Below are 23,131 nucleotides of genomic sequence, written 5' to 3'. Positions count from 1 at the left end.
CATCCTGGCAGTGTGGAGGAGAGCCTCAGTGTATCCTGTATAGGGCTGTCACTCATCTGAGCCATCACAACTCCCTGGGTCAGGCCAGGTTAAGCAGCATCTGTCATCCAGAGAAGCACTATTGTATTTAGGAGGAGGGGATGCAACAGACCCCCCCTACACACACCACCTCCACTACCACACGTCACACGGAACAACAGGAAAGACTCGGGAGAATCTCTGGAGCTAAATTTGACACAAGCCCGGAGGATGAGGAAACGCTGGTGACATCAGTGTCAGCCCTGACAGAACAGAAATAACTCTCCCATCCGAGAAGAGACCTGCAGCCCCTCGTGCAAATCTGGCACCAGAGAAGAGGGGCCGTACAGTATATAATATATATATGTGTGTATAAAATGGACCAAATGGTAGGTTTATTCTTCAGTATGCCACCTCCTTCAAAAACAGAAACTTTCATAATCTGCTGACTTGTGGCCATTTGGCACATGGAAAAACTAGGTGTTACAGGCCTTCGCAAATTAATTTGACAGAAATATTGATTCTGTGAATTTAATATGAATCATTCTGGCAATCAGATATTTGTTTTTATCTCAGAACGCCGAGACTTTCTTTGGTAACACGCCTGGACCTCCTGCGGTGTCAAAGTCTCGAGCCTCTCTGAGATTCACTTCAGCTCTTCATCTGTTACTGAATCTATTTCAATGACAGGGGCTCAACTCGTGACATGTCCCCTCATCTTCTCTGCGAGGGAGACACATGGTTAGATGGATGCAGGCATACTGTGGACTACTGCGAGCTGCCACTTAACAGGAGGTGTGTGGGCGAATCTTGTCCATCTCCCCATTTAGAAACGGCATTATTTGCGAGTTCAGTGGCAGAAATGACTGGTTTCCTTGCAGCAAGTCGTGTGACCATTCCTCTGCAAACAATAAAAGCAGCAGTTATCTCAGCCCGCAGACTTGCAGCTTTTCCTGCTCTTTAGCACAGATTCCGCTGTTACTGTGTGACTCTTCTGACCTGCAGGTCGCAGAAAGTCTACTGGAGTCATCAATTTTCCTAAAAGTTTGTTCAATGTGTTCCACTAATATGTTCTCTACAGCAGCAGCGTTTTCTAAGCTTGTACTGTCTTTAATCATAATTAGGGTGACAGTGAATAAACCTTGAAGCATCTTTATCCTGTTAAATTTTTTGTTCTGCATCTTGGCACAGCTATGAAAGAAACCTAATTATACACCAAAACATGAGGCTTGATCAGCATTAGTGTGCTGTGACTTTTAGACAATTTGCAAAAAAGTGAGGGATTAAATAAGAAAGGAATTTAAGTGAAACCTGCAAGAAAACCCACTCCTCTTTGAAGTTCTTTTATAACAGAAACATTGTGCAAAGTTTAAACAAAAAGCTGGACTTTATATGTCAGGACTGACCTTTTGATATATTTTACTGTTTTTTTTTAATACAATTGTAGTTAAATGTTTTTACGGACTTTTCCACAAAATCTTCAACAGTCTGTCAATGATGTCATCCTAAGTTTTGAATTGTCTAAAAATTTCAGATCTTTTGAAAGAACCCCTTTTATTGGGCACAAACAAAATATACATCAGAATACATCATACATACCGTGAGAAGAAATGAAAAACACGATCACCAGTTTTCAAACTTCTTTAGGATCGGTCATATAATTTCAAAAAAGCTTACATTTCAGCTTGTTTAAATCGGCAGTCAGGGGGTGAAACTTGGATATAGATCACCATAGTAAATTATTTTAATTAGATTTTCTTTACACTTCTTATGCAGTTCATATAGATACATTTCTTAGCATTATGTCACAAATTTTGTCATTACTTTAATTACACTTCAAAAATTCTTTAAAATATTTTTATATTACCTGCAAAAGGCAACTGACATTGCCTAAAAGCTTGACATTTAACTTATTTATTTATTTTTGCTGTTAGTTGACTTGAAGTGTCAAAATTAGTCAGGTTAAACTTTATCACATTGTTTGACACAAAACAGGAATATGACCAACCACAGACACCGTCTGACCACTTCCCGTTTTTCAAAATCCCTTTTCAGGTCTTGTTCAAAAACATCACTTCGATTTTAAAGTTGGGCAAAATAAACAATTTCAACTCATTTTCTCTTTTTTCCCATCAAACTATAAATGCATGCAAAAAAAAAGACTGGACTATAAATGAGGCATAAAAAACATTTATTTTGAAGATAGATCTATTTTACTTGAATACAATATGCAGACTGAACGCACAAGATGTTTTGAAAAGAAAAGGCACACTATATCATTCATTCACGTCTATGTTCCTCAATTTGATCTGATCAGAGCCTTAAAAAAGTCTTTAAGAACAGTTCTAGATTTCATAATTTAGGAATAGCCATTCTTTTGTCAATTCCTTTATCTTCTTGCGATCATAGTTGAGACATCACTGATTCATGTTCTTACTATTCATAGGGCTATTTATCTGGAAAAAAAAACTGAATTAATTTAGAAACACCAAAAACACAATAGACCATCTTTTTATACACAGCTGTTACTCTCTGAAACCAATTCAGATTACGCCAGCACAGCAATACAGTATGTTACAGTGGTGCCATAATTGAACAAGCTATATAATGACCATCTTTTACTAGTGAAAGTGTTGTCATTTTTACTGCTAACAAAACTGGGAGTGACAATGTTTAAAGGAAGAAAGAAAGAAAAAAAAAAAAGAAATGTGAGTAATGTTTCACCTGAGAGCATTTGTTAAATGTCTGTCTTTAAATTTCCTATGATGATTGCTGAACATGTAAACACAAAGAAAAAAAAATCTGTATTTTTACTCTTTGGACAAAATACCTGCAACAAAAATGAGTGCTTTTTTAATTAAACTGTCAGGAAAAATAACTAATAAGTGGAGCCAACAAAAGTGCTCTGTTTTGAAAAGAAAATACAGAAACAGGACTTCTAAAAACTAACCCAAACATCCGAAGTACAATTTAAGACAATGACATACAACTAAAGCTCAGTAGGGATCAGATGAGTAAACTACAGATATTATACAGAAACATTAACGATGACCAATATAATTAATGTCACAATAGCTCTGAAACCAAGTGAGAAGTTTTGCTATAGTAATGAAAGTCAAGAGTCAATCATATGGCAAATCTCTGATATCCGATGTTAATCTGCAGCCCTTTGTAGTGATAAACAACACTGGCTGTTACAGCTTTAACAGTTTTTGCATGTAGAAGTAATTGCACTTGCTCAGGTGTTATGACAAACATTCAGTTCCACTGAAGGTAGTAAAGATTGATCCTAAATAAAGTTGCTCATAAAGCAGTGTCTGCTAAGATTTACTCCCAAGAAGCAGCAGCTCATAGCTAATGCTAATCCTTTGGCATTAGGAAAACTGCCAGTTAGAAATGAGGGAGGTAGATCGCAATAGCTGGCAGCAGAGCTGTAAGAGGTGGAAAGTACACAACAACAACAAAAAAAAAAAGGTCTGGGGATTAAGGCAAGCAAGTGTGGTGGTGCTGGTGTTAACTGGGCACTAATAAAACAATTATGAATCTGTAAACATGACTGGAATTAAGCTGAATACAAGGCCTTTTGTCAAACTGGAGTGAGCTACAGTTTGACTATAGGGGTGTAACACCATCTGTGGCGGTTTTTTCCACTGCCATTTTCCCTCTAGGGACATCTGTTAAGGAGGCTAATGTTATGTTGTATGTTGTGTGAATGTCTAGAACAGTGAGGATGACTGTGATGGTGGGGGGGGGAGGGGGGGTGACTGCTGAGATCTGTTAACATCCTCTAAATGTACAAAGAAGAGTACATGCAAAGATCTGCCCAGCTTGAGCTTGCAACAGATCAGTCAGCTCAAAGGTATCCACACCTGCGCATGTTTGCATACCTTTAGAACAAATTCACACGTTCATCCTCATGCGCGTAATGTGTGTGTCATGCTTGTGTGTGGCTTTTTATTAAGTCTGAACAGAAGTGAGAGTGGAAGCCTGCACAGACATGATTGTCAGTGATAAGATGCAGTACTTTGGTTAAGGTGGGGAGATGGGGAGGGATTATAATAGGCCTGGGTGCCAAGGGTGTTAGTAATCACTTAATGGAGGCTGTGGCAGGAAGGAACAGGAGTATAACAAACTGCTTCATGTCAGGGAATGCAAACCACTGAGCCACAGTGTTTACAGTTAAGACCAAGCAGGAGACACAGCAAAGTCGTTTAGGACATCACCTTGTGAGGAATGTGTTTGAGGCAACCAAAGAAAAAGGTTGAAATAAAATACAAATGGAAACATTTGGTCATTGTGCCTGTATGTTTTAGTTACTTTGCATCTATAGAGCAAATACTCCCCACCACACAAGTCTCTCAAAGTCTAGGCTTCTCTTACATGATAATGAAAGCTGGGCTTTCTCTGCCCCAGAGATCAAAATTGAACCAGAGTAATTTAAGCTAAGATTATGTTGGTTTCTAGAAATCAATTCCTTACTGGACAGACTGTCCATGGTTAGGGTCAAGTCAAGGATCTGATCTATTGATCGCAGGTAGCTGGGCTCCTTCCTTCACAGCCTGAATCAGTTTGGGTAAAAAGTGATATTAAAAGAGTGTTCTTAGCAGACTCCAAGAAATTGTGGCGGTTTTAAAATCATGTGACTTTTCATTTTTCTTCTGCAGCACTGGTTCCTCGGACGTTTCCCTGCTTGCGTAGCTGTGGAAAAATGAAGAAAATTAAGAAAAGTTAGAGTTAGGTTAATTGGTGAATGTAACTACACATGTATAATCACTGAGATTTTTGATTATCATGAACTAGTTTGGACAAAAATGGGTTACTTTGCTCATTACGTATAACTAGGGGTTTTCATTTTATCTTTGCAATCCAAAAAACAAAATACTACAAATTGCTTTTTGCCAACTGAAACATGGACTTCCTTGAAAATCAGCTCCAAAAGTCCTTATCAATTCTCCTGTTTGTCTTCAAGGTAGATAAAAGCATCCCTTTCAAACTCTCCCAACCTGAGGCTGATGGCTTTGGAAAGTCAATTAGTGCTAGAATCTGATAGCCCAACACATCAAATGAAACAGCTCAAACTAACATTGGCTCTAAACAGGGGAATAGACAGATCTGATGAAATAGTGGGAGGATTTACCCTGCCACTTCACCATCTTTCCCCCACCTTCTTTCCTCTCTCTTTCTCAATCAGAGGCCAGGCTCCTTAACAGCAGAATTCCATTTGTATGTTAATGAGGAAAAAGGAGCCATCTCGAAACACACAACCACACCCAGTTCTTCTCACATCCTTCCTTACTCTACCTCAACAGCACCAGAACATTACACATAAAGAATGCAGACATGGCACTTGTGAATTGGCTCCCTAAAGTCAAGTTTCTCATTTGCCAGGTACAGCCTTGCTCAGAATGTGAAGTGCAGTGACTGTACTCATGGTCCCATTGCATATAATACAGTCAAAGTGTGACCCAGCTAACCCTTGAGCTCAGAGGTTCTGGCCGTGACTGGCCTCACCACAGACCTCTTTGATGGCACCCGCCTGTTTACTTACTTCAGAGGGAAATGGGAAACATATGTTGGATTGGGCGAGATGTTCTGAGGGGGGAAGGCAAAGCAAGCACAAATGCAGTATGTGGGTAAGAAGCCAGGAATGTTTGAGACTGGCCCACTTTGGCCAGTCTACTCCAGATTCCTCTTTTGTTCTCCATGTACGGCCAAAAGCTCCCAAACTGATATTTGGAGTATCTCCAAGAGCTGAGCAGTGGTAAGGTTTTACACTGAGTGCGAGTTAAAGACATTACACCATGTTATTTTAAAGCAAACCATTTAATTTCTCTGCCCTGTATTCTTCTGTGGAGATACTCTGGGAAGCAGGTACTAAAGTGGGTTTTCCATTTCCTTATAAAAAATGCAATAACAACTCATATGTTTTATTTTTGTGTTCCTGATGAGTTTACACTGAGCTATGAAGATGGGGATTTAAAAAAAAAAACCTTTAACCGCACTATGAACAGAGTGGAAACACCAACCCCAGATGGAGCAGAGGAAACATTGTAAGAGTTTTCCACTGAGTTAAACATTGTGAACACAAAGCCCAAATTAATGAATCCCTTAATATTGTAATTTTTCATTCAAGAGCAATTTGGTATTTATTTTGGCAAAAACATCAGTTAATGGCAGGATTTATCTGTAACTATTATTTATCAAAAATGCAGATTTGTTGAGTTGCATGTTGACTTAACTTAAATGGTTGACACACTTTTCAATGAACAGACTATTTCCTAAAGCCAGATATTTATTTTAACTCGGCTTGTAAAACATTTAAATGAAAATGGCAGCTCTTTATACACATGTATGGATGTTTTGAAATTTAGTTTTAATTCACCGAGCCACTGGTTCAGATATGTTGACGACACCTAGGTTAAAATTAAAGCCCAGGAAGTCCAACATTTCACTGATCACATCAACTCTGTGGATGAATTTATAAAGTTCACACGAGAGGATGTAAAAAAATGACAGGTTGGCGTTCCTGGATTGCGATGTCTCGGTTTCGGATGGAGGACGGTTGGAAATGGCGTATATCGTAAGCACACCCACAAAGACCAATATTTGTGTTTTGACTCCCACCACCCACTGGAACACAAGTTAGGAGTGATCAGGACTCTGTACCACAGAGCAGACAGTGTCCCTACAAACCCAGGGGCCAGGGAGAAAGAGAAATCACACACAAGACAGGCCCTGGAGCAGTGTGGTTATCCTGACTGGGCTTTCCTGAAAGCAGACAGGAAACACAGACAGGATTCCATGCAACCTTCAGGTGAAAATGAAGACCCCAAACCCAGACCCAAACCAGTGGTTATTCCGTATGTTGCAGGTGTATCGGAGAAACTGAGACGTTTATTTTCTAAACATGATGTCCCAGTGGCTTTCAAACCCCAAAACACATTACGGCAAAGGCTGGTTCACCCCAAAGATCCGGTGCCCCGGCACAAACAGAGCAATGTTGTATATGCTGTTAAGTGCCAGGAGGACTGCGACCAACATCGGGGAAACAAAGCAGCTACTGTTCAAAAGAATGTCCCAACACAGACAAGCTACATCTAATGGTCTGAACTCTGCAGTTTTCACTCATTTACAGGCCAGCGGTCACTCTTTCAGAGATGAGGATGTTCTAATTCTTGATAGGGAGGAACGTTGGTTTGAGAGAGGAGTAAAAGAAGCCATTTTTGTGAAGAAAGACCGTCCATCATTAAACAGAGGTGGAGGCCTCCGTTTTCAGTTGTCCCCCTCCTACAATGCTGCTATTGCCAGTAACACTCCACCCCTGTTAACAATAGGTGTTAATTAGGTGTCAACRATAGCCATGTGATGTGAGTATCAGTCACATGGAGGCAGGGCTTAAAAGCCTGAATTTTGCCTGAAACTCTCAGACTGAAGAAGCCTCTTGGAGGAGAGACGAAACGTTTCATTAGAGAAAAACCCGTCCAGAAGACCTATACAATGTTTTTTTTTTTTTTAGTTTTAATTCAGTTTCTCATGAAGACCAATTAGCTTGTTCCTGTCTTAAAAAGATGATGGGCTGCTTTTCATCACTCTGGCTGTTTATGAACAGTTTTGAGTAATGCCAATGTGTTTAAGTCAATGCAGTGCAGCAGAAGAGTGATGAGTACAGAGGATTAAACAAAGCTTGCTACCAAAAAAGTTTCATGTCACTGAGGGTGTGGTGAAGATGGAAAACTTTTATAAGAGTATATGACAGTTAGCCAAAGTCATACCAGAGGAAAATACCTTTAAATTACTGACCTCTACCATAAATTCCTTATGCAGAAAACTTAAATCTGACCTTCAGACTCCGTACTTCACACAGAACTACTTCTACACACAAGATGAACTAAAAGACAGCAAGTCACAGAAACTGGGAATAAGGAAGCCTGTGGGATAAGCTGAATGATGACACATTTAATTTTGACCTTTAAGCCACTGCACTTACTCAGGCAATGGTTCTTCTAAATGTTAAGTTAATTTTATCACTGGCCAATATGGAATCACACATTTTAGATTTAATTATGGGTAATTATGTCACACACAAACCTCATCTAGCTCTGCTTGAGTTTCTGCCTCCATCCGTCGGATGTCATCCATAGTCAGATCAACCCATCTATCAATCCAGCAGAAGAGCTGACGGTGGAAGTTAGTGAAGATCCTCTTCTCTTGCTGCAGGAGAGAAGAGAGTGATCCGCAAATTTTGTCAAAGCTGATTCATGTTTAAAGGGGTACTTATGCTTTAAATCATTCCTTTTCACATTTAAATCATTCCGTTAACAATAATGATAGTGTAAAAATACAAAGTGTGTGAACATTAAAATGTTTTCAATAACACTAAACACACTAATCTGAAAACAGTAGAAATAGCAATGATAGATATATAAAACTCATCACCCTGACTCCCAGACACAGGACCAACAGTCATGGGTCTACAAGCTTGAACTGTCAACATGAGCCAAAATAAGCCTGCTGTCTGAGGTTTAACTGTGTAAACAAATCACTAACCTCATGGATGAAGTTCTCCACTTTGGTTTGCAGCCCCCACCACTTAAACTTGACTGTGACTAGTTTGTAGGCACACATCTTTGGGCAATCAGATTTACTTTCCAGTTCATGCTATTAAGAGAGAAAGAATGAAACAGAGTCTTCTAGTCACTTTCCTTTTTAAAAGTACAGTTTCAATAAATAACCCAGCTAAAACTTCACACCAACTTTGCAATAAGATAATTGTTATACGGTGAAGAGAATACTATTCTAAACATTTCTTGGATGCATTCAAAGCTTAAATCTATTAATACATTATGCTTTGGGTTTGGAGCTTGCTAAAATAATTATCAATATGATGATGTGCTGTGCGCAGATAAAAGTGTCCTAATCTACAATAGGCTTTCTACATTCCCTCTCTCCTGCTTGCACTGCGTCTCACTCTGAAGAAGAGTAGACAAGGAGGTGGGGGGTTGGGGCACAGCAAAGTGGATAAACTCTAGATGAAGGGACCATTTCTCTGCTTCCGCCCTGACAGCGACACCGCTCCCGTCAGGCGTGCCTTTTGTGGCCACAGAAGACAGATAAAAAGGTGCTCACGAAGCGATAAGGGCGTCGCAGTGCAAAGCCGGTTACATTATTAACACCTAGGACCTGCTCACCCCCCAGAACACAAATACTCTCCCTCCGAGAACACCTGTTTAATTAATCACTTCATTCTGGCTCGGCATTCCAAGAGAAAATGCCACAGACCCGCCTCAATCACTCTCGTCCCGCTGCTGTTTGATGCTGCGATCATAAAGAAGAGCGAGAGTGGGGAAATGAGAAACATTTCTAAATTTGCAGTGGGTTTAGAAAAGTTGTCATCGCTAAAGGAGAACTTCACATAAAACGGATTCTACATCAAAACACTTACGGTGACATTTCTTCTCTCCCTCTCTGTGCCCCACTCAAAGGAGCAGAAGTTTTCAGAAATACAAAGAGTGCCGATATGCAAGCATGTGTGCATGCAGAGATAGACAAGAGTTTCATTGCTCTGAGAAGCTGGCAGAAATTGTGCCTCTGTTGTCACATAACTACTTTTTTCTGCCTTTTTAATAAAACAGTTTTCCATGTCCACAGCAGACAGGGAAGTGATCTAATTAAAAAATACAAAATAAAGTTGTGTCTCTTTATTCATACTTTTTAAAGCAGTTAGTCTGCCTTTGTTATGTGAAAATTCTTGCAGCCGAGGAAAGTTTCCCATGGTGAACTTTAAGGGCTCCACAGCAGAACAGAAATTCTCAGCTCTCTCACAGCCATGATCAGTTTGTGTTTAGGTTTAAAGTGGAAATCAACAAAATGTGTGACAAAATCTGTGTGCATAGCATAATAATATAATTTAGGAGTGCAAAATTACATGTATCTGCATCGAATCGATCAACACAGTGCTTTAGGTTCAATACACCCTTGCATCAAACCATAAATGTATTTTTTCAACTTGTCTTCTAAAGATGTGTTGTGTTGAAGGCTCAGTATATCTGTGTTCCACTACTCCACCTAGGCTGCATTGTCGAGCACAGATCTACCGACAAACTTGCTGTTTCTGCAATTTTTAAATTGAAAAACTGTACTTTTGAGGTTAAACAAATGTTCATAATTAATTTCAATAAATTACAAGGCGGCCATTTTTTTATCGAAAAAATATCAAACTATGAGACGTAAGTATCGAACCGCATTTTCTGCACCATTTCACCCCTAAAATAAATAATATATCAGTCTTAACACATATTTGTGGCACAATTCATGGCCTAAAATTAGAAAAATGTCCACTTATGGACACCGACTAAAATTCACAATTTGATTAGACCTAAAACACAGAACTTTTATCATCAACTGACCTGAAATTTCTTCATGTTCCAAATACAGCTAAACAGTTTGTTTTCATTAAAAACACTAAATCTATAGAAAACCCTGCTCCAGTTATGTCTGTTCTTTATTAATAACAGTGGAGCTCTAGGAAAGTGTCCTAACATTTTATCAAAATATATTTTCACAAATTGTCCTGATTAACTGAAAGCAAACATCAGCTTTTCCTCTCATTTTATTTTATTTCTCCAAATGTTGACGCACTTCGTCTCACAACTCAGCCACCAAATTCAGATTACTTTAAGTTCTTTTTGTTTATGTTGAAAGTTTTATCTCTACAAAACTCTAAGCTTAAAAAGCTCTACATAAAACTGAAGAAGATAAAGAAATACCAGCTGTCTGAAGGTCTGCACCTTGGGTTTCACATTGTTATATTTTCATGTGCAATAGTTTACTGAAATTATGTTGTTTCTTAAAATTAAACTTATGTCAGCTACACAATGGAAAGCTAAACTTAAAATAAAAACGTAGGTGTACAGAAAGAACAAATTACAATAATTAACTAATAAAATGGGTAACTGGACTAAAGCAACTAAATGAAAAGAAAATGTACAATGATTTTCATTGGCGGCAGCAGTAGAAGAGGGGGAGTGAGATAGTTTGAGAAGTGGTAATCACAGGTGAAATCTGTATAAATATTAAGCTATTTTGATTTCACACAGCTGTAGCCAAAAAAGGAGAAATTAACTGCAGCAAGGCATGACACCAATTTCAGTTTAAGTAGGTTGTCGTCATATAAAATTGTTTTTGTGTGACTGGACAAGACTGTGGAGGCAGCCCACTATTTAAACATTTAAATTCACAAACTCCAGTAGTTTGTAAAATGTCTCATTGATGCAAAGATAAACTGATGAATGTGTCAACCACTGTTTATCAGTGCAAGTGTCATATATTACATGTTTCTTCTTAGTTTCTCTTTACAATCAAGAACGTGCCATTTCTGAAAAAAATAAAATGAATTTAAATGCACAAGGATAAATACCTTCCAGTCGGGTCCAAGAGGTCCTCTCCCAGTTTTAACTGACTTGAACTTGACTGGATCCTCATCTGGTTTGTAGTCCTAAAGAAAGAAAATATTGTTTAAGCAACTGTTTTATCACAAGTTTAATGTAAACAAAAAATATTTAAGAAAAAAGGCGACAATATAACTTAAAGGGACAACATCATGTAAAATCAATTTGAGTTTGAAACATGTTATAATGTTATCTTCTCATCAAAAACATGTCCAGAGTCTTGCTTTGACTCATTCACGCATGTTTGAGAAATCCTGTAGTGTCCTGAGGCAGCCAGGCAGGGAAGCAAAAAGACTGGGTGGGCCTAGAACCGCATTTTGGGATTAGCTCCTCCTCTGGGCTGTGTCTCCAAGCTGAGCTTCCTCATTACAGAGCACACTTCTGCGTCTCACCTATGGGGCGGCTGTGGTGGAGTGGTTAGGGGAGTTGTCCTAGAACCAGAAGGTCCAGCCATTTCAGTCGTTGTGTCCTTGGGCAAGACACTTCACCCATCTTGCCTACTGATGGTGGTCAAGAGGGTCCGGTGGCGCCGGTTCATGGCAGTCTCACCTCTGTCAGTGTGCCCCAGGGCAGCTGTGGCTACAATGTAGCTTATCAACATCAGTGTGTGAATGTCAGTAAATGTAAAGCACTTTGGGGTCCAGAGGAACTTGAAAAAGTGCTCTATAAGTTCAGTCCATTTACTTCCCCCACGCCCCCGCGGCCCACCCTGTGACTCCTGGGCTGCGGGGGTGTGGGGGAGTTGTGGCTATCGGCAGCAACAACTAGCAAACAACAGGTAAAAAATGGGCCTGCTGAGCTCCCAATACTACTTCTCAGTGCAGCCAAGGAAACACCGGGCTTCAACATCACCCCCCCCCCCCAAAAAAAATAATGTTGCTGGTTTTTTAGTTATCATTACAACAAAGCATGCTACTACTCCAGGTTGTAAACAGCAGAGAGAAGCGGCTATGATGACGTGCTGAAATGGGTGTGATGGGATCAGAAGGAGTTTCTTAAAGAGACAGAGGCCAATTTCAAGGTGTTTAGAAACGGATATGATGAGAAGTTTATTTTTGATTTAAACACAAAAACAGCATTATAATAACAACTGAGGGTGACATAGTTACTTTATTATGGTACAGAATTATAATACATGCCCGGGAAACATAATATTGCCCCTTTAAGAAAAACCTAGTTTGAAAAAAAAAAAAAAAAAAAAAAAACAGCACAATGTTTTAAAACTGCAAAATGTGCTTAATTTCTATTAAATTAAATCACCTTTATGTATAACATGTTGCATATGTTCTCTAAACAAGTCACTGAAAAAAAAAACTGGCAGTATCAAGATGGTTTTATTTTCCTGCACTAACAAACTCGCAAGCAGCTTTGAATCATAGAAGCATTTGTCACATGTAGATATCTTTTCTGTCAAAGTTTTATAAGGTAGCACTAAAGGATTGATCTACATGAATCCTGTAGCCTCAACTGCCTTTGTGTTGATAAATGTATGCTGCACATTAAGCTCAGGTGTTTTGATATTCAACTGTGACAACACTCATAAGATTATGTAAGATGTTTAGAAAATCATGTTCTGCCAAAAAGAAAAAAAAAAAAACAAGAAGAAAAAAAGTGATGAAACCACCTATGGTCTATTACACAAGCTGGTCATGATTTGACACCAGAAAGATCAAGTACAGGTAAAAGAAAACAGGAGGGATAAAAAGTCCACATGCAAAACATGAGCACAACATGCCAAAACTGACGACACTTAAACAGGCAAGAGAAAAATAATTGCACAAATAAATGAAATGGTTTTTAAATTATCAACAGCTCTCGGGCCAAGTAATTTTAAATAAATCATGATACCCCTGCAGCTAAAAGCTCCTTTTTCAGGGCTACTGGCCACCAGGAGGGTGCCAAACGTGGAAAAAAAAAATACGAGAATACACACAGACACACTAACACTATTACACACAGTCACAAGAATTTGGCTGCTTTAATGCTTAGAGTTCCATCCCTATAACAATACACTGTGCAGCACTAATGAGGTCTGTGAATCGATGTGCCTTGGTACACGAAGAAGAGCTACTCTTCAAGAAAAAAAACAGTGTGTTATGTTGTGTATTTGTCTAGTTCCAGCAGCATAGTGAGCTTTAATTACGCTAACAAACTCATCTGTGCTGGCGGTACGCTCCAGGCCCTGCAGTCATGCCTGAGGCTGAGAGCTGATAGGGCCCTGAGACACAACACACTCCTCCAATGAGGCAAACACGTCCGCCTTGTTAACTACCTACAGCAAACAAACTGGTACACACACACACAGACACACACACACACACACGTCGATGTTTCTCTGTCAAATAGCCACCCATTTAATTGCACACAGAGAGAAACACTGAAATGAGGCAATGAGAAGTCAAATATCAGCAATAATGTGCAACATCTTCAAATAAGATTTCAGAGACGACAAAAAGTCTAATTTATTTTTGTATTTTGATATTTTACACAAACTGAAGTGGGAACAAGAATATGCAGGTTGCCAAAACTTTTCTTAACTGCAAACCAAGAAAGGAGAAAATCTTGATTATATAATGTATCAATAATCTGAAAAAATTCAAATCAGAAAGGCCCTACTGATAGTTTTATAATCACATTCTTCATGTAGGAATTTAAAAAAAGACTGTTTCCCAGGATTATACGACTGAAATGTTAAAGGGTTTGTGTTATTTTTTTTCAGTCAATAAATTAGGAGTAATTTATAAACAAATAAAATATTCAAAACATTTTTTTAATTAACAACTCTTAGAGCTTTTAATTTATCCTACTTTAAACAACTAAATGTCATTTCATGCAGGTGGCACAGAGGTGCAATGGTTAGAGCTGTCGCCCCCCCAGCATGGGTTTTTCTGGGTAGAGTTCCACTGTTCATTTTGAATGTGTAGTTTTTCTCCGGCTACTTCGGTTTCCTGCCACAGACCAAGTCTATTAGCTGAATTGGTAACTCTAAATTGTCTCCAAATATGTGTGTGTGAGATGGTTTTTTTTCTTATTTGTCTCCATGTGGCCCTGTGATGGACTTGTGACCCATCCAGGCTGAACCACACATCTCACTTAGTGATTGCTGGACAAGCTCCTTGTGATCCAGAAAGGAAAAGTGGGTAAAAAAATAAAAATAAAAATTGGTAGGTGGATATTTTATGTTGAAAACATACATATCAGGGGATTCATCTGGTCCCAAAGTATAAATATTTTTGAAAAATAACTTATTTAATTAAGATAAATTTCCAACTCTGGATCCACAAGTTCTATTTTAAAACAATTAGTCACAACCACCACATACATAAATACATTTTGCACAATTTAATGAGCAAACACGGCTATATAGAAAACTTGATTTTAATCTGTGATTGTGAATGCCTTTGTCCCTACTGACATAAGAGTTGAACATGCTACAGAAACATGAGCCTGAGGCAATGTAAGCATCAATCAACTAAAAATTAACTTTAAAAAACATATATATTAGTCAAAGTAAAAAAAAAAAAAACACAAAAAATAAAAAACAAACAAACAAACAAAAAAAAAGAAACTGAATCTTAGTTCTAAAGTCAAATATGACAGATTATGGCCACTGGACCTCACATTTCACTCATTCTAGACGGCAAAATACTTAACACCACAAAAACATACTTAGCACAAAATGTAAGACAATTTGGGTTTGGTAGATTATTTCTTTGTTGTAACAATGCTTCTTGGCAATAAATCTTAAAATCAGGCACCTGAATGGCAGCATCTGGAGGTACCAGAAGATCAAAACAAAAGTCAATAACAGCAGCAAAGTAAGCTGTTTGGCAGAGAAGATTTGGCAAATGTTTCATGTGTAACCCTCAGCTCTACTGCTCGTCCCACAAATACATGTTCCTTGTGGTTCCATTTAAAAAGGCAAATAACAGACTTTCCAACAGTATAAGATTTCTTGCCAAAAAGCTTTGATCCAACAAAGAAACAATCTACCAAACACATATTTCCATACTTTTTGTGCCAAATTTAGTTCACCTGAACTGTTGAACAACATTTTAAAAAATATACTTAATTTTTAGGCTCCACTTGTGTAATTTGCTCAAAAATTAAATGAATCAATTTACCCATAAAATAAATTTAAAAAACAACTGATGCATTGTGTCCATGTACAGTAGACGGGATAAAAACTGAACAAATTGTGTAATGAACATATTTGTCCACACNAAAAGATGTAAATGAGCATTTTGGGGTGAGAAAAATGAGCAATGTGTTTAATAGATCAGTAGCAGAATGTGCCCTGTTGAAAATAAATTTAAAAAACAACTGATGCATTGTGTCCATGTACAGTAGACGGGATAAAAACTGAACAAATTGTGTAATGAACATATTTGTCCACACAGCGGCACCAAACCAGAAAATTCCTTGAACAAGAAAAACAGCTGAAGAGATTTCTACTTACAGCATTGGACACTTGACTTCTGTCTGCAATATCAATGGGCACAACAGCTACATTCTGCCATGTGGAAAGGTCTAGTTGGTGCACCTATTAAAACAAAGATTAACTGTCACAAAAATCAATGACCTGACCCGGACATTTCGTCCATTTCTTTAATTTTAAAGTGCTCACATTTTCTTGTGTTCCCAAGTCTGGTTTGTGCCATGTCTCAATTTTAATGAAGAAATTATCTTTCATATACTCATTCTAAGGAAAAGATATTGGAAAAGTGTTGAACAATGAATTGAAACAGCTTTAATTTACTTGTGAGTATTTGAAAGAAATTTAAGACTTGCTTACCGTCACAACTGGAACAAGATTAGAAGAAAAAACGAGAAGGGACAAAATGTGAACACATTAGTATATATAATTAAAAAATGAAGGAAAATAGAATTAACAGAACAAAAAACATGTACCATTATAAATGTGACATAACATTTAATCAGGTATATCAGAGGAGTTTTAGGACAAAGCAAAATTAAGAAATACTCACTGGTTCTGCAGTAAGGGTAGGCATTCCAAGCTTTTTCATGAAATACCAAAGAGCCTTCAGGGGCCAGGAGCCTGACAAACCCTGGGACTTTACTGTAAAACAAGAAAATAAATAAAAATATCTTTGTTAGTTTTCACTGATTTCAAAGCAAATGGTAAAGGAAACGAGATCACAAATAATGCTTTACAAATAGAACAACACTGCCACCTTCTGGTAGAATTAGGTCATTACACTACAGAAAGCACAAAGGCCTAAAATCAGATCAAAACAGAAAACATACATACCTATTTAGATGATAAATTTTGTGTGTATACTGTCCTTTCTCTCCATTATTTTCATAAGGCTCATTCTTGAGGACCTCAATGCCCTCACCTCCACCTGTCTCATTTTTACTGGCTTCAGCCACAGAGAAGAGCTGACCGACTTGATACTGCAACACAAAATTTATCACACAAACAGTTACATATCACACAAACATTAAAAGTTTAAAACTTTGTTTCTGTAGTTTTGCTTAACTACATTACAGCCACAATGTACTTGAAGATTATAACAGAAGTCAATAAAGTAAGATAGTTGGCATAACATAATTAGGAGATAAATCCCAGAGGTTGCTTTTGGGTGAGGTTGTTCACTGTCTTTTCTGCTTGTTGCAGTAAATACATTCAATGAACAAACACAAGTCTTTGAAATGGGCAGAAAATGCCAAATAATTTGAATATTACTTTGCCTAAGCCGATCTTCACAGTAAATGTCTCATTGGTCAGTATTTGGCACCTATTATAAAAAACATCTGTTTTCTAAAAACAAAAGTTATTCAGTCACCCTAAATTATATGTATAGCATGGGAAGAATAGATCAACCTTTTATAAAAATGTTTTTGTTTTCCCAGCATTGAGGGAAAACTGAAATATACTGTTGCACTCATTGGGATTTCAAGACATGCTGCTTCAATACAAGCAGAGTGGGCAACAAGTTGCATTAAGATTTTCTTTTGCCTATTTAAACTACCTCGGCAACTAAATAACCCTTTTATATTGCATCTTTGAATACAAAGACATTAAAATAAACAAAGACAAATACAATTGTATAATTACTGTAAAAAGTAAAACATGTAAAGCTAATTACTTACCTCCTCAACACTACAGGGTAAAACTACACGGCTGCAAAGAAAAAAAAACATGCGTTAACACTTAAAACATTTTATTTCAAAAGACACCAACTCTAATTTGACAAAGCACAAAAACATTATGAAAGACTTATTTTACTTATTGTACAACAACAATAATAATATATGAAACAACAAGGCTGAATTATCTGACAAAGTAAAATAAAATGCAACAATACAGCAGGGATAATTTGTTTGTCATGACATTTTTCTATTAGACATTTATATCGTATTATTTATTAGCTTTTCTCCTTTTACCATTAATCGTGTTATTGGACACTTATACATTGTAGGTTCCAAAAACAGCACCTAAATACCAATTTTTGAATCTGTGAAATGTTTTTTTTTTTGGCGGATTGATTGGTGAAATGCTTCCATCTTCTTTCCGATTCACAAAACTCAAATGCAAACTTCTGAGTCAACCATTTATTGCACTTTATGCTTTTTTTGTGTGATATGCCTATTGCCCAGGCCATTATTGCGATGATGATAAATTTTCAATATATTATGTGCAGCCCTAATCTAAACTGGCTGTAACAATGTGTGTTGCTGAAAAAAACAGTGGTTCTTTGTGCACCGTTTTACAACATGTAAACTAGTGCTGGGCGGTGTACCGGTTCGTACCGAATACAGTTTATTTTTGTTATGATATGAATTTTCTGAATACCGACATACCGATTTTAATAGCCTAAACACGCACGGAACGTTTCATCACGGCCGCCAGTGAACTGTTTCCTGGGAGAAACTTTTCCTCGCTGGACCGCTATGTACGTTAGCATGCTAATGTTATTGTTGAGCAGTTTGTTGCAGTGGCGGGTGGCGATTCCGCTACTTATATTGACCGACGTTAAAAAACATCCCATTTTCACCATCGATGAATGTAGTAAACACCTCTTCAGTGACGTGCACAGTAAGATATAACACGAAACTTTAATATGGAGACGTGGAGACGCATGGAGACTTTAACATGCTTCTATTGTGAAAAGCCGGGGGAGAAGTTTTGTAGTGGAACTGAGTTGACTGGTGTGCAAGGTGAGTCGTGCTATTAATCTTTATTAAATAACATAAAACAATAAACCCGATAATAATCTTTTCTTAACCCTCCTCCTTCACGACCGGACCAAAATGCGTGACTGTCTCCAACCAGGAGGAGAAGAAAAGACGTTTAGCAGAGAGAAACAAATACACAGACAGAGGTACAGTAAAAGAGAAAAGTTAATAAGCAGTGTTTGTACATTTTATTATCAGCTGACCTGTGATGAAGAAAAAAAAATACAGTGATATACTGTGAAACTGGTATAAATGTTGAAAATACCGTGATATAAAATTTTGGTCATACCGCCCAGCACCAATGTGAATGTCTGTATTGATATCCTAGACTTTCAATTGATTATGACAAGAGGTTTACTTGCTTTTAAACTGATTCAGACACATTTTCATTGAAACGCAAACAAAACGTTCAGGATTGTCAAAGAGTAACTTGTTGAAAACAGGCAGGCCAAACTGGGTTTTACTTTAATCATCATCTCAGCTCTGCTGCTGAAGACTGACACTTGATGACTGTATGACAATAAAAACAAGGACTATACACACTGTTAAAAACATCCTGACATTTCATAAAAATATGCACAATCATGTGTTGACATACATGCGCACACTTGAGTGGTTTTGATAGTGTAAAGGGAGGACACAACTTGTACTACAGTTCAATGGGGTTTCTAGCAAAAATGGTTGGGCACCACTGGCATACAATATATCTAATTATTCAATAGAATAGGTTATTAAATAGTTCATCATTAAAATGTTCAATAGTTGCATCCCTGAACTCTATTGGCAGAGTTTTCACTAAAAAAAAGAAAGAAAAGAAAAGTAGAATGCATCAGTAGCTGCTACTTTTCTGAAGATGTGAATGGGTAATTCAAAGGGTTGCTAAATATTCTTTTAAACGATTGTTAGATTTTCTTAAATTAAAAATACATGTGACAAAAAAAAAACCCATTGTACATCAGCCAAAGGCCACTATGATTTCTAGGTGATAGCATCGAATATAGATACAGTATGTTATAGCTAATGTGTGTGCTTTACAAATCAGCACAAGATTATTAATAATAGCGAAATTTTTAAATTTCAGAACGATTGTGACAAGACACCTTTTTGTCTCAATCTTGACACATACTTGTAAATAAAACAAACAAACACTCTAGTGCTGCAAGACGGAAACTTTCAAGGTCACTTTTCAAACGCAGGAGGGAAAAAAATAAACTATTACTGGCTTTTTGACATACTGATGACTCAGCAAGATGACACACTCATCACTAAAACTAAACAGAAAAGTCAGAGCCAAGTAAATCCTAAACTGGGTGTAGCAGTGAGTCAAAGGAAAGCTTCATTTGATGTAGGATAAAACAGGAGCCAAAAAAAAAAAAAAAAAAAAAGATGTAAATGAGCATTTTGGGGTGAGAAAAATGAGCAATGTGTTTAATAGATCAGTAGCAGAATGTGCCCTGTTGAAAATAAATTTAAAAATGAAATCCTACATGAATTATTAAAATAACTATAAGTAATAGTCATGCACTAAAATTCACATTCAGTTTTTCTTCTTTGAAATTCTTCTAAGGATGTAATAAGCTGTGCTTACAACCATTTATTTAAACTGATGAGTCAAACGTTTCCCCTCCCTAACCACTGACCACACCATGCAAAAAAAAAAAAAAAAAAAAAGAGAGGAAGTTCTCTCTGTGCATACACTTAAAGCAAGGTTTGGATCCTACCTAAACCTACTCATTGACTAATTTGTGTTTTCTCCAGAAGTGACACCCACTTTATTCTGAATTTTAACTAAGGCTGTACAAAAATGATACACAGAAAAGTATTTAATCTCTTCTCTAAAGCATGTCCTTGTGATGAGTGTGAGGTTGACACAGTCAAGGTCTCAGGAAATATTAGAATGATTGTCACATGGGAAACTTAAACTTGACTGTGTGTAAATGTGAAAAACAAAATGGCATCTGACATGTTTAATATGCAGTTACTACAATTTGACTTATTTTCAGTTTACCATCCAGATCTGGTAATGAAAATAAGGCTCCAGAGATGCGTGTTAAAAGCAGTTATATATAATACTGACGAAAAATGGTGGTAACATAATTTTACATAACTTATGTCTTATATCAACCCCTTCATTTTCAAAATTCTAAATAATGTTAAATACTAAGTTGAATCCCTTAAATAATGTTATTAGCCTGAAATAAACCCAATTCATTTACACTGTAGACATGTATTTGTTCATTTATCAGCTTTAAAACAAACCATCTCATACCCTTATGTTATATGGGTAAATGATTACATTCTTTCTCCTCATCTGACAATAAAATAAAAATTTACTCCCTTGGATGTTTTCCTATTATTGCTCTTAAGTCATGTGTAGGGCTGCCATGATTAATCGACGACTAATCGATTATTAAAAAAATCGATGACTAATTTAATAATCGATTAATCGTTTTCTTTTTTTTTTGTTGTTGTTTTTTACTCTGTTTTTCTCTCCAAACTACTTTGACACCTTCCACGGCCACATCTGCCTTTCTGTCCTTGACACACATGCACAGTAGTGGTAACTGGGGTAGGCTGTGGACGTCACAAGACATTATACAGACAGGCTCTGGTATCATGGCTACCTGACAACGGAGCTCAAAAGTGTGGGATCATTTTAAGAAAATGAAAGAGAAACCTGTACAATATCTGCAGAGCAGAACTTGCCTTCCACAGCAATTATTTTTAGTTAGCATTTAGCTAAAATCTAACACATAATAGCAGCTGCATTCTGGCGTGATAAGCTGTATGTTTTATAATCTAACATATGATCCGATTAGTCGACTAATCGTAAAAATAATCGGTGATTAATCGATTATAAAAATAATCGTTTGTGGCAGCCCTAGTCATGTGCAATATAAATTAGATTTTTTGACAAATAAAATAATTTAATTATAAAGTGAAATCTAATTTCTACCAAGTACTGTCAGTTTAAAAATATATATGTATATTCACTCCTTTAAAGTGACTATCCAAATTCAGAGGTCCTGACTCCTGCCACTTGATGCTCCTCATCTCACAATTAGTGTAATGGGAATCACCTGGGAGCAGTGGATGTGTCTCAGATGATACTTGAACACCTGAAGAGCTATTCACTGGTTAATCAGTGTTTCCGGCTGATACACCATGAAGTTGGTGAGATAGAAACTGTTGATAAAAACCCATATATATCGACTGAGTTTGCCAAATACTATGTGGACAATGAAGTACAAGAGGTTTGGGGTGAGGTCTGACAGAAAAAGAAATCTGTCACTGAAAACACAGAGAAGGCCTTATCTCATTGATTGAAATCCAAATGTCAAAATGACACCCATAACACTGCTGCCTTCAAACGTGTACAAGATTTTGAATGGCTCAGCAACAATGGTGCCTGCTTATGAAATGAAGTCGCTTTTTTTTGGTTTTCTTTTACAAAGAACTGCTTGTTTCTGAAACCTAGATTGCAGCACTTGACTAACGGAGCAAAATGTAGCAAATGCTTTCAAAAGCTAAAAATAGCTAAACCGATTGGGACAGACTAATAAAACCCCCCTACTAGCACCAAGCTAGTTGACGTAAACCATTAAATTTGACTTGGAAAAACTTGTTTAGCATAATTTGTCTCGTCTTGAGTTATACTGGTTGTGGCCAGGAAGACTGGGCCAGACAAATCGATAATATCCGACAGCTAATAGAGCTAAAAAAGTGTGACTTCCCCATCCAGGTAACGTTTTCAGTTAGCTAACTTAGCGTTAGCATATCACGAAGTTCACCGCCTCGAAGCCGGAGAACACAAAAGTTAGTGCTCACAGCGCAAATAAACAGCCCAATCCGAGTCTAAAATAGCTAGCATTTTAATATGAACACAAATGAAAGTACATGAAGAAAACAACAGCTGTCAAACAATGCCATGCCCCTGTCAAAGCCGGTGGGCCAGAACAGCTCTTAAGCAATCCCAATCGTCTTCCTCCTCCCGACCCTCGTGTCTGAACAAACGCCTAGTAAAAGTTTCACTTCTGTTCAGGTACTAAAAAGCACCCTGAACGACCTGACGTTATAGTATAACGAAAAAAAGGTTTAGAAATGAGCAGATGGAAAGCTTCTAAACAGAAAGAATGGACTTACTATTCTTTGATGAGAACCATCGTTACTTGTTCTTTTCTGTACTGCTGGTACAACCCAGCGACCGCTGATTGATACTGACGTCATCAGAAGTAGGGGATCCACCCATTACCGCCCACATCGGCAATGATTTGTTGAAAGCATATGGATACGCCCACTAATGAGAATTAACCAATCAAATTTTTCTTATAGATTTTAGTCCGCATATCTATCTATCTATCTATCTCTCTATCTATCTCTCTATCTATCTATCTATCTATCTATCTATCTATCTATCTATCTATCTATCTATCTCTCTATCTATCTATCTATCTATCTATCTA

The 23,131-nt window shown here is 37.4% G+C and overlaps 1 protein-coding gene across 1 annotated transcript; it reads right to left on the bottom strand.

Annotated features, from left to right (window-relative positions):
* Positions 1–2,192: 2,192 nt before the first annotated feature.
* Positions 2,193–22,891, bottom strand: LOC106520134 (phosphatidylinositol transfer protein beta isoform). The gene is made up of 11 exons (XM_014012085.1): positions 22,812–22,891; positions 17,583–17,613; positions 16,738–16,883; positions 16,454–16,545; positions 16,261–16,268; positions 16,093–16,167; positions 15,925–16,008; positions 11,435–11,512; positions 8,566–8,676; positions 8,107–8,229; positions 2,193–4,716 (listed from the first exon to the last, which is right to left on the bottom strand). The coding sequence occupies exons 1-11, from the start codon at positions 22,829–22,831 to the stop codon at positions 4,666–4,668; spliced, it is 819 nt and encodes a 272-aa protein (XP_013867539.1). The 5' UTR covers positions 22,832–22,891; the 3' UTR covers positions 2,193–4,665.
* Positions 22,892–23,131: the final 240 nt, after the last annotated feature.

This window comes from Austrofundulus limnaeus, unplaced genomic scaffold (genome assembly GCF_001266775.1).
Source record: "Austrofundulus limnaeus strain Quisiro unplaced genomic scaffold, Austrofundulus_limnaeus-1.0 Scaffold88, whole genome shotgun sequence".
Lineage (NCBI taxonomy): Eukaryota > Metazoa > Chordata > Actinopteri > Cyprinodontiformes > Rivulidae > Austrofundulus > Austrofundulus limnaeus.
This window is presented reverse-complemented; position numbering and strand designations above follow the sequence as displayed.

Excerpts from the sequence above, each read along its gene's own strand:
- LOC106520134 (XM_014012085.1), bottom strand. The coding sequence starts at position 22,831 with ATGGTTCTCATCAAAGAATA. Across the intron at positions 16,546-16,737 it reads AAAATTTATCATCTAAATAG|TAAAGTCCCAGGGTTTGTCA; the intron begins GTATGTATGTTT and ends CTTGTTTTACAG. Across the intron at positions 4,717-8,106 it reads CTCAAGCAGAGCTAGATGAG|CTACGCAAGCAGGGAAACGT; the intron begins GTTTGTGTGTGA and ends ATTTTTCCACAG.